The 12,306-nt window shown below is 41.4% G+C and overlaps 1 protein-coding gene across 10 annotated transcripts in view; it reads right to left on the reverse strand.

Annotated features, from left to right (window-relative positions):
• Positions 1-12,306, reverse strand: part of PATJ (PATJ crumbs cell polarity complex component) — a 438,074-nt gene that overhangs the window by 166,379 nt on the left and 259,389 nt on the right. For all 10 annotated transcript variants that reach the window (XM_070078398.1, XM_070078393.1, XM_070078397.1 and 7 more), the window contains exon 28: positions 4,271-4,467. In XM_070078398.1, coding sequence (XP_069934499.1) covers positions 4,271-4,467 — 197 coding nt within the window. The remainder of the gene's footprint in view (positions 1-4,270; positions 4,468-12,306) is intronic.

Raw genomic sequence — 12,306 nt, forward strand, 5'->3', positions numbered from 1 at the left:
GTTAAATCCATTTCCTAATCTCAACTTAAAAGCACATTGCATTTGATATACTATATACAAATTCTTCACATATGATAGAGAAATTACTGAATTTTTTTGTGTGTGCTATAAAAAGAAGCCAGGGAAATGTTTCCCGCATGAATTTATTCTCTTGTCATTTCTGATCTAAGGCAAAAAAAAAAAAAAAAAATCACAGGAGAAGATGGGTTGAAACTATTAAGAGTCTGAATGTGCTTCCTTCCAGCTCTTCAGGATGCCGCCTGGAGCTATTAAGGAATAAAGTGACTTCACTTTTCGGATATGCATTCAGAGTCAAAAGTGTATATGTAGTAACAAACCAAAAAGAGCTGCAATACAAAAAGCCACACAAAATACTATTTTATGAAACATATCAGCTGAAATGTATTCAGGTATTACTATGTGCTAGGTATTATGGCAAAACATGACATTTTTTCTTTCATTAATTTCCAAAACACTCTACCACGTTGATGCTGCACAACCACTATACTGTAAGCAAGTACTATGTATTTTGTTTAGAACAAGTACTATGTATTTTGTTAGCCAATGGGGAATCCACAACTTGTTCATACAGTTCTGCCATAGAACAGATGAACATTAATATATTTGCTGAATTAATTATTTCCACTTGAAAAGCACATAGCTGAGGCTTATGGAAGATAAATGACTAGCCAAGATAAAAGTGACAGCAGAATCTGTGTTTCAACATTTTATGTTGTCATTTTTTGAAAAAGATTTTTTATTTATTTGAAAGGTAGAGTTACAGAAAGAAGGAGAGACAGAGAGAACCAGCAACTGGTTCACTCCCCAAACAGCTGCAATGGCGAGGACTGGGCCAGGCCAAAGCTAGGAGCATGGAACTCCATGTGGGTCTCACACAGGGTGTGGCAGGGGCCCAAGTATTTGGGCCATTTTCTGCTGCTTTCCCAGGAGCATTAGCAAGAACCTGGATTGGAAGCAGAACAGCCAAGAATGAAATGAGTGCCCGATGGGATGCTGGTATTGCAGCCTGCAGCTTAATCCACAGAAGTCTGGAATTTTCAGCTCCATCTCCTGGAGACTGAGTTAGTAATCAGTCATACTTTTGTGTTTCAGGCCTCATAAAAATCTCTCTGAACTATGGTGTCTGTTCAGTTTCTGGACTGCTAAACACGTGGAGGTGCCTGGAAGGCAGCGTAAACAGAGATGGCATGGACAGTCCATGTCTAGTTCTCACATCCTGCCCTGTATATCTTATCTATTAGGATATTCTTCTGCATCCTTTGTAATGTTCTAATAATAAGTAGGTACACAAAAGTAAAGTGTTTCTCTGAGTACTGTGAACTGCTCAGGCAAATCAACTGAATTAGAGCAGGGGTCATGGGAACCTGTAATTTATAGCCAGTCAGATCAGAAGTACAGATCATATCCTGGGACTTGTGATTGGCATCTGAAGTGGCAGGAAGGCAGTCTCATGGGACTGAACCCTTAACCTGTGGGATCTGACACTATCTCTAAGGAGATGGTCTCAGAATTGAAATGAATTTTAGGCTGGTGCCATGGCTCACTAGGCTAATCCTCCGCCTGTGGCACCGGCACACCAGGTTCTAGTCCCGGACGAGGTGCCGGATTCTGTCCCGGTTGCTCCTCTTCCAGGCCAGCTCTCTACTGTGGCCCGGGAAGACAGTGGAGGATGGCCAGGTCCTTGGGCCCTGCACCCACATGGGAGACCAGGAGAAGCACCTGGCTCCTGGCTTCGGATCAGCGCGGTGTGCTGACCACAGCATGCTAGCCGCAGCGGCCACTGGGGGTTAAACCAATGGAAAAGGAAGACCTTTCTCTCTGTCTCTGTCTCTCACTGTCCACTCTGCCTGTCAAAAAAAAAAAAAATGAATTTTAGGACATTCACTTGAGAATTTGCTTGCCTCGCACATCTTGTGTCAGTTGGTGTTGACCGTGTTAAGAGAGGAAAAATTATCTCTAATGCATGTACTATGCTAAGCCCCTTCTGACATGCAACTACTACCCAAAAGAACTGGGATAAGTTCAGGGAAGTTTTCCAGGTCCAGTGCTCATAGCCCCCTGCACAGTGTTAAGTTTTGTGTTTTGTCTGCAAAACACTCTCTTCAGACTCTGCAGCCACAGCTCATTTTTCACCAGTATCTCATAAAATGTCACACAGAGAAATGAAGTATCAGTGCTCCTGTTAGCCTAGACCCCATAGGACATTCCATATTGAGTCTTAATAAGGTAGAAAGGACAGAACTAGAATCTTCATGTTCCAAATTACAACTTTTCTAGCATTTCCATATATCACGCACAATAGGGATTCTGTGTTTAGGTATGTATAACTCAACAGAGTAACTTAATATCCACGATTCTCCAAAATCTAGACCATTCTCAATCAGGAATCTCATGGATCTAAACAAATGGGGCTTGTTAAAGAAGTGCATGAGGAACAGAGTACACGTCACCATGGGTCTGGCATCCTGGCAAGCCGGGGATCTTATCTACCCTTAGATATTGAGTTCTGTAATTTTAGGCATGTCACTTATCTCATTTTGTTTTCCATAGCTTGGAGATAATAACAGTATTTCCCATATGAGGCTCTAAAGAACATTGAATGCAAATGTGTACAGTACATAGGTACAGTGCTAGTAATAGCTCAGTAAATTGGCTCTTACAATCAACATTTTTATTACCTCTATCACTTTAGTCTTGTCTCCAAGGACGTCTGTAATTATCAGCCAAAGAAAATAAACTTGAAGCAATGAATTATATTGGTTAATACACACCATTATACCATATATTAGCTGTTACCATTATTATTACATATTTACTTTAGGTACTTGATGTATTCATTTCTTTTTGTGTGTGTCTCTTCCTAACAGATACACTAAAAAACTAAAACCAAAAACAGTTGATTCAGGGTGGGCCTTGTGACATAGTGGGTTAATCAGAATCTTGGGATGCCTGCATCTCATTCCAGAGTGCAGATTTGAGTTTCTAATAATGTACCTAGGATATAGCAGATGATGGCCTAAGTCCTTGGGTCTCTGCCACCCAAATGGGAGACCTACATTGAGTTCTGGGCTCCCAGTTTGGCCTGACGTGTTATGGAAATTTGGAGAGCAAATCAGTGTATGGAAGAGTGCTCACTTGCTCTCTTTCTTCCTTTCACAACAAATACATCTGAAAAAAGAGCTAAATGAATGAGTATATGAACAAACCTATAAATCTCACACTAAACTAAACCCAGAATAGAAGCCTTGACTTCAAGTTTAGAATGATCTTTTTTATTAATGAAATCTAAAGAGAAATTCTCAGAGGATCAGTCCTCCCTTTAGCTTCCATACTATTCCTAAAATAGGAACTTACGTGGCTTTAATCTGTATCACCAACTTGATAGACATTAACCATTCCTGACAACAAGTTCCCAGGCTTTCATTGGCTCCAAACTTGCCAAAAAACTAAACAGCAAAAACTATAGTAATAGTTATGCTCATTTAAAATGCAGAGAAAATTTTTATAAATAAGAATATTAGACTAATATTCAAATCATATCAGTCTTGAACCTTTTTGAATTGATAATAAAAATAAGCCCTATACTTTTAATGTGTTCCCATGAGATTTTCCATAAGGGCTCTCCAAACATTTTGGGAGATTGCTAAGTAGCCAACAGACAGCAGCACTTGAAAGGCCACCACAAAACACACCAAACACGGGAGTTAACGGAAAGGTTTGTTGTCAGGTGGCGGAAACCCGACAGGCTCGAGGGAAAGGGTGGAAGAGAGGGGTCAAGAGCAGGTAGGTGTGTGTGTGTGTGTGTGTGTGTATACGCACGTGCACACGTGGGAAACAGGTCCCGTTAGAGCCTTGTAGGGAGTAGGTAAGTGGGTGTTTGTGTGTGTGTGTGTGTGTGTGTGGAACTAATACTTGTGGTTGGGCCATTTGGTCACTTGACTCCTGGTAAGCCAGGCTCGGTCCTGGGGAGGCAGAACTTAGTGTACAGAGTGGAAGCTGGGCCAGAGCCTAAGTTCAGCTGGGCCAGAGCCTAGGATGGTGTTGGAAGCTTGAGATGGCGCTTTTAGATAAGATGGCACCATTTCCTAACAGCACTGATTTCTGTTCTTGCTATGGAAAAAGGGTTTAAACAGTTGAAGAAAATACCATTTGTGAATAGTTTTCCCTCTTTACTTCATCTTTTCATACATTGTGCCCTGCCCCCTTCTTTCTCTTTACTCAAAGAGAAATTAACCCATAGGCCTCTCACCTCTAACAGTTCATCTCCAATGCGCATCCGTCCATCAGTTGCAGCAGGTCCTTCTGGGTTAATTCCCACCACGAATATGCTCATGCGAGACCTGTCTTTATTACCAGCAAGGCTGAGTCCCAGTCCATTCTTATCCTTTTCAAGTTCAATAATATGCAGTTCTCCAGGCAGGTCTGCATATCTTTGCTTGATTTTTTCTATTTAAAAAGAAAGGTTAAAATAACTAAATGGAGCAATTCAATCTGTATTACAGAGATATCAGTATTTCCTGCTCCTTACTGTGATTTCTCTACAGTGATTCCACTAGAGAATGAAATAGGTCAGCATGGCCTTATGTATAGGTTATAGTTAAAACTTATTTTATTTCCACCAAGAAAGTGTAGCTCACCCAAAAATCCTGTCATTATTCTGAATCACACAGGCCCAGATTTTCTATGGAAGATTTTCTTACCTAAGAGAGTCAAAACAATTTGGTGGAAACCACGGCCCCTACCCTCCCTACATCTCCCAAAACAAAGAATGTTTACAAGGCACCAGCTATGCATCAAGCAGGGTTTGGTCTTTGAGATAAAATGCTGAAAAAAAAAATCACAGTTTCTCTACTTATGGTTCAGTAGGAAAGAAAATCAACAGTCAATTCTGAATAATTGCGTTTCTTTAAACTATACAAAGGTGACAATATCCATCCCATGGATGTTGGGAAAATATAAAACATATGTTAAATATAAATATAAAATATATGTTAAATACTTGATAAATTTTTTTAAATTATTTTACCATTATGTTATGATCTAAATGACCTATTTTGGGATTGAGCCAGTTACATTTCTTTTAATTTTTAATTTGACAGGTAGAGATATACACAGTGAGAGAGAGAGAAAGAGAGAAAGGTTTTCCTTCTGTTGGTTCATCTCCCCAAAATGGCCACTACTGCTGGCACTGTGCCAATCTGAAGCCAGGAGCCAGGTGCTTCTCCTGGTCTCCCATGCGGGAACAGGAGCCCAAGCACTTAGGCCATCCTCCACTGCCCTCCCGGGCCACAGCAGAGAGTTGGACTGTAAGAGGAGTAACCGGGACTAGAACCCGGCGCATATATGGGATTCCAGTGCCGTAGGCAGAGGATTAACCAAGTGAGCCACGGCGCCGGCCCTAGTCAGTTATATTTCACTTACGTTGGTTCTGTGCAACAAAACCACACCAGCAGATGAATGAGAGGACTGCACTGTTTATGCAGGTCCTTTACCCACATGGTACCAGCTCAGGCCAGGTGTGCTGCTAGGGCCCAAAGGCTTGATGACTGTTTCTGTGGTGTGAAGCAACTATCTCATTAGCTAAACACATGCTAGTGGATCGTGACCTCCTTGGAACTCTCAATTATGTTCTCTGTACTCAGGGGGGAATCTTGCAAATGGAAAGCTTAACTTAAACAGTCTTAAGGTAGATGGGGAGGGCAGTGAAGCTGTCTCACCTGTTGTGTCACTTTTACAGATATAACAAATACCGTTTTATTAGTGAACAGGTAAATGAAAACTCATAAAAATAATTTTATGCATAAATGTATATGAAAATAATTAAAAATCAATGGTTGCTTATTTCAGAAAGATTAAATCTGTTTTCTTTACAAGGATTTTGAAGAGAATCTTAATGAACCTTCACTGATAGTTTGTCATTAATAATATAGAATAGATATAGCAAAATGCAGTAGAATGAAAGACTATAAAAGATTTCTTGGGAGAAGTGGAATTTGAAGGCAGTATTGAATATGGTGCAGAATTGAAGTGCAGAGGTATTGTGGTAAGAGAACAGCAAGAGGAAAATTACATGAACAGGTGGAGTGAGAAGGACGTGGGAGAGCCTGCCAGCTGCAGATGAGAGATTTGGGCGGGGGGTGGGGGTGGGTAGTAAAAAAATAAGACTGAGGGCAGACATTGTGGTGCACCAAATTAACCACTGTTTGTGATACTGGCATGTGTACTAGAGCACCAGTTTCAGTTCCAACTATTCAGCTTCCAATCCAACCTCCTGCTAATGTGACTGGGAGGGCAGCACATGATGGCCTAAGTGCTTGGGCCCCTGCTACCCATGTAAGAGACCTGGATGGAGTTCTTGGCTCCTGGCTTGGCCTGATCCAGCCCTGGCTGTTGCAGGCATTTGGGGAGTTAACTACAAGATGGAAGAGCAATCTCTCTCTCTCTCTGTGATTCCCTTGCTCTCCCCCTCCTCCATTCTGCCATTCAGATAAATAAACATTACTTGCTGGAAAAAACATAAGACTGAAAGGCTAAAAGATGAGTTGCTTGGGTATGTACAGAAATAACATCCCATGTAGAGGTCCTGCATGGGTGCCTTGGAGCTCCCCAGCATGGGGCCTTGAGCTCAGTTGAAAACCTCTTCTCCCAAATCTAACCACAGCACTTACGCTTTTGTCTGCTTTGTTAACTGGACTTACAAGGTAAGTTAGTTAAGAAATGAGATCACATCTAAGAGAACAACAGGAAATAAAAATTTTAACACATCCCCTCAGGAAAAAACAAGGCAGAGAAAGGTTTTTCAAAACAGAAGACTTTAATAAGACAGTAAGCGCAAGGCAGTAGAGATATAAGAGAATTTTATAACTGAGACAGAAAATATATATTTTTGGGAAACCACACACAGAACAATTACAGAAACAGACTGTGTATTGGGCTATAAAACAAACTTCAATAACATTTAAAGAATCAATATCACATAAGCTATCTTCTTGGAGTGTAGTGTAATAAAACCAAAAAACTTTAACAATAAAAAGATAACTTAAAAAATCCATGTATCTAGAAATAAATCAGTATTAGTATAAAACCAAGATTTAAAAAGGAAATTAAGAAAAAAAGTATTTATAATTGAACAAAAATATGCAGCTAAAGCATAACTTGAAAGGCTATCTACAAGCTGAATAATTCATCAGAAAGCTAGAAACCTTTAAAATTAAACATCATACCTATGAAGTTAGAAAAAGGACTACACAGTAAATATAAAGAAACAAGAAGAGAGAAAATACCAAAGTGTATCTACTAATGAAGAGAGAACTCTCATCACCAAACCAAACTATACATAAAACAAAAACATAACATAAAGATTCTTGGGGGTTGTGGGTGTTTGGTGTGGCAGCTTAGTTCCCACTTGGGGCTCCTGCATCCCACATCAGAGTGCCTGTGTTCCAATCTTATATCCATTTGCTATTCCAGTTTCCTGCTATTCTCACCCTGGGAGGCAGCAGGTGATGTCTCAAGTACCTGGGTCCCTCCCTGCTACTCATGTGGGAGATATGGATGGAGTTCCTGGTTTCTGGTTTTGGTCCGATTTAGCCCTGGTTGTTGCAAGAACTGAGGGTTGGACTAGCAGAGGGAAAATAACTCTCTCTCAAGGCTTCAAGAGGACAATGGAGGATGTTTATTACAATGTCACCTGAGGTCTCAGAGGTGACTTCGAGGTGATCTTGCTGTCTGCCATCAGGAGACAGGGTGGATGAGATGTGGTGCATGGACCCCAGTAAGTAGAAGTAGCGGTATATAGAAAGATTTTTAAAACAGTACTGAATGAAAAGGGGGAGAAAGAGGATGGGATCTACACAAAAATGTAGCATCACTTAAAGAAGGTAAGTACTACACCAAAAGCCTTTCATACGTATTTTGGAAGCACATATTGCAAAGAGACAAATTAACATATCAAAACAGTTACTTACAGAGAGTGGAAAGAGCTGGAATAAAGAGGAACAAAGGAAACACAGAGACCCCAAGCAGATGAATGATGGTAGCATGCCAAGAAGTGAGGCTCATGTTTAATACAACCCTTGGCCCCTGAGGGCTGATAAAAGAATGATGTTCAGAAAGGCTTTGGTGTAGGATTAATATAAAAAGACTTCCAGGTTCAAAACTTGTCTGACCTATTCAACCTTAAGAGAAAAACAGCCTTCACGGCCATGAGCTGTAGATTCAGTTGCTTAGACACGTAGGTGATTAATGACAAGAGGGCTCTATTGTGGTCAAATATGCCTCTGTCACAACTGATGAACAACCACAGCAATTGTGCGATGAACAGAGAATCAGAATCAACACATAACTGAAGCAGAGTAGCAAGAGCAAGGACTAAAGGATCAGAATTAAGCTCAAACCCGAGCTGTGGCACTGAACACTTCTGATTCCTTGGACCAATTACTGATCCTCTATGAATTGCAGATTTCTTATTTGTAAAATGGGGTTGTTACTTTTAAATAAATAAATAAAATATCTTGTACCTAGGGGTCTAATTTGTCTTAAGGGAAAAAGAAAAACCATGATTTTGTTTCCCTGATTTAGTTACCATGAAGTTTTAACATTAGACTACTGACAAAACCACCATTTTCTTCTAAATTTTAACTACCTTGAGAAAATAAGGAGAATTGGTAAAAGAAGCAATTTCCTCCATGGTAGCATCAAAAAAGAAAAGGCCAAAATCTACACATTCCTCCAATGGGAGTCATTCTAGCATCATTCCCGCCCTGTAGGGTCCTCTTCTCTGAGATACTCAGATTGAGGAGTCCCGGACACATTTGCAGGTGCAAAGAATTCCCACCACTGGGTCAAGTGGTAGTCTCATGATATACAGGCCAGCAAGGTAACCATACAATTGAATGCCAGTAAATTGTGGAATCAAAACCTTTTTCTGTAGTGTCAGTTTGAGCAGATAAAAGAATTCTGGAGATGAATGGTGGTGATAGTTGGCCAATTTAATGTATGCAATACTGAGTGACACACTTAAAAATGATGAACACAGGGGCTGGCGCTGTGGCCTAGTGGGTAGGGTCACTGCTGCAGCGCTGGCATCGCATATGGCTGCCGGTTCAAGTTCCGGCTGTTCTAACTGCCATCCAGCTCTCTGCTATGACCTGGAAAAGCAGTAGAGGATGGCCCACGTCCTTGGGCCTGTGCACCTGTGTGGGAGACTGGGAAGAGGCTCCTGACTCCTGGCTTTGGACCAGCACAGCTCTAGCTGTTGCAGCTATCTGGGGAGTGAACCAGTGGATGGAAGACCTCTCTGTCTCTCTGCCTCTGCCTCTCTGTAACTCTGCCTTTCAAATAAGTAAATAAATCTTTAAAAAAAAGAGATGAATACAGTAAATTTTGTTAAGTGTATTTTACATAAAGAAACAAACTCATTACCATTGGCTTACCATGATCTCAAAAACATGGTTCTCTTATTAATATCCTACCAAGGGACTAAGTCATAGACCTATTTTATCACTTTTTGAAAGCAGCAGCTTTCTTTTTCTGGTTTATTTTTTTGTTAGCTTTTAATATGACATTATTATATCCCATTTATTTGAACATTGATTGAATATGAATTTGTTAGTCTTGTGAGACAAAGGAAACACACTATACTAAATTTGTTTTGCAGGCAAGCATACACATAATGAGTTATAATTCAGAGAGATAAGAACTACCAGAATACCAGATACCAGCAGCCACAGTCACCCATCTACTCTAGCAAGTCATCAGAAAAACCAACGATGGCCGGCACTGCGGCTCACTAGGCTAGTCCTCCGCATTGCGGCGCTGGCACACCAGGTTCTAGTCCCGGTCGGGGCACCGGATTCTGTCCTGGTTGCCCCTCTTCCAGGCCAGCTCTCTGCTGTAGCCAGGGAGTGCAGTGGAGGATGGCCCAAGTGCTTGGGCCCTGCACCCCATGGGAGACCAGGAGAAGCACCTGGCTCCTGCCATCGGATCAGCGCGGTGCGCCGGCCGCAGTGCGCCGGCCACAGCGGCCATTGGAGGGTGAACCAATGGCAAAAAGGAAGACCTTTCTCTCTGTCTCTCTCTCTCACTGTCCACTCTGCCTGTCAAAAAATAAAAAATAAAAATAAATAAAAATAAAAAACCAATGAATGCCTGCAAACTGCACTGAATGTGACAGACTTTCAAGCCACCTCATACCTGTGGATAAGCTATACCTTCTACTGCATAACTCCAAAGCCTTGTTTTAGTTGACATTTCCAATAACCTGGCATCTTCCTTGCTCTGACTTTATTTGCCTAAATGCTAACAAGTGAGTTAGTAGCCTTCTATAACTTCTTTTTATTGTTTCTTTCCATTGTGAAAGAATGGAGGTCAGCTCAGCAGAATAAAGCTCAGCAAAGAAAGCAAATTCTGCCACATTAAAGAGTGTAGCACACTTGGAAAATTTGGAGATTGTATTAATAATTTATTGGAAACCTGCTAAATTGCAGAAACTATGCAAAAATGTTTCAATAAATTTTCTCCTCCTTTCCTGCTTTTCAGGTAAGAATTATCATCTCTGCATTCCCAATGTAGGAAAGAGGGCTGATACATTTGCTAATTTGCCAAAGGTCACCTAGACTATAAATGACACAGCAAGGTTCAAAGCCAGTTTTGTCCAACTGTGTTCATAGTGCTATAAGTAACTTTTCAGATTTCTTATTTTCTTCTATTTCCTAGGTTATAAATACCATCAGGTTTCTTATTAATCCAGCTCACTATGTCTTATTCAATCACCATGTCAATTTTCAAGCATTATACCATACTTTTCCAACAAGGCCCCAAACAATGCCACATAAATGCAATTTGAAGCCTAAAAGCATCAGACACATACAATGTTTTCCAAATACAGTGCTCCCTTTAGCTGAAAGAAGTGGGATAGTTTCCTCTTGATGTGTATTCAACATCAACAAATTCCATAAGCAGCAACAGAAAAACACATCACTATGTGTACATTATCTTTTAGACACTTTATCAAACTGAAGAAAATGGAAAAGAGTTGATCACTTTTCCCAGTGTATTGTCAAACAGGAAGAGTAGTAAGACAGTGACAGCACCAAGTGCTCCGAGAGACTGCTTTAGTTGTCGGCTTGTCTTGCAAGGCCCACACTTTCGGGATGGTAGGGTGATGGCATTCTTTCACAAGAAGCACCAGAGACAGTTTCAGTGAACATGTCCGTTTATTAGCAGTTAGGCACACGCTTTTATAGGGCAGGCAAAGGAGAGTAGCTAGCTCAGGGTAGCAACACTAATTCTATAGGATAAAGCTGCTATGTTTCTCCAGTCAGCCCAAGTAGCCTTCCTGGTGGTTTTATGGGTCTGGGCCACACCCTGGAGCTGTTTATCTAGTTAACAATTAGAAGGCCCTCAGCAGGAAGTGGGGGTGGGAGAAATGTGCCTGGGGCCCCTGCTGCCTGCCAGCAGTCCTGCCATGCGTAAGTCTCAGTGTGCTGAGCCTCCAACCAGGGTCTTTCCTGAGAGGCATGGTGTGCCATGCTCTCTTAACCTCCTGCATGGGCTAGGCAGGCAGTCTCCCAGCCAGGCACAGGATCACCCACATTCAGTTAGAATTTTTGTTTTTCCTTTTTTTAAAAAAAGATTTATTTATTTATTTGAAATTCAGAGTTACACAGAGAGAGGTCTTCCATCCAATGGTTCACTCCCCAATTGGCTGCAATGGCCAGAGCTGCACCGCTGAAGCCAGGAGCCAGGAGCTTCTTCCAGCTCTCCCATGTGGGTACAGGGGCCCAAGAACTTGGGCCATCTTCTACTGATTTCCCAGGCCACAGCAGAGAGCTGGGTTGGAAGTGGAGCACCTGGGTCTTGAACCAGTGCCTATATGGGATGCCAGCACTTTAGGCCAGGGTGTTAACCCACTGTGCCACAGCGCCAGCCCCTCAGTTAGAATTTTTATCATTAACATTTGTAGACCTCAGACATTGGTTATCCAACAGCTTTTATTTAGATTTATAGCTAAAACAGGTTTAAAAGATGACAGGCCCATCTCTTCAGATAAATTAATCAGCATAATTTCACCACATCATGGAACTTATGTCAAGCCTCTCTGTTTAAAAAGCTATTTTTTGATTTCTCCTATTATCACAAAACCCCCTTAACGTGGCAGAAACATTTCATAGTCCCCTGTGTCACAGTATCCATTTACATCACAGTAAATACCTGCATATGCAGATGAGCTGGCAGAACCCTAAAGGTGAGCGGATCAGCCAGGGCTAGGGTCAGGTATACTCA

This window comes from Oryctolagus cuniculus, chromosome 7 (genome assembly GCF_964237555.1).
Source record: "Oryctolagus cuniculus chromosome 7, mOryCun1.1, whole genome shotgun sequence".
Classification (NCBI taxonomy): domain Eukaryota; kingdom Metazoa; phylum Chordata; class Mammalia; order Lagomorpha; family Leporidae; genus Oryctolagus; species Oryctolagus cuniculus.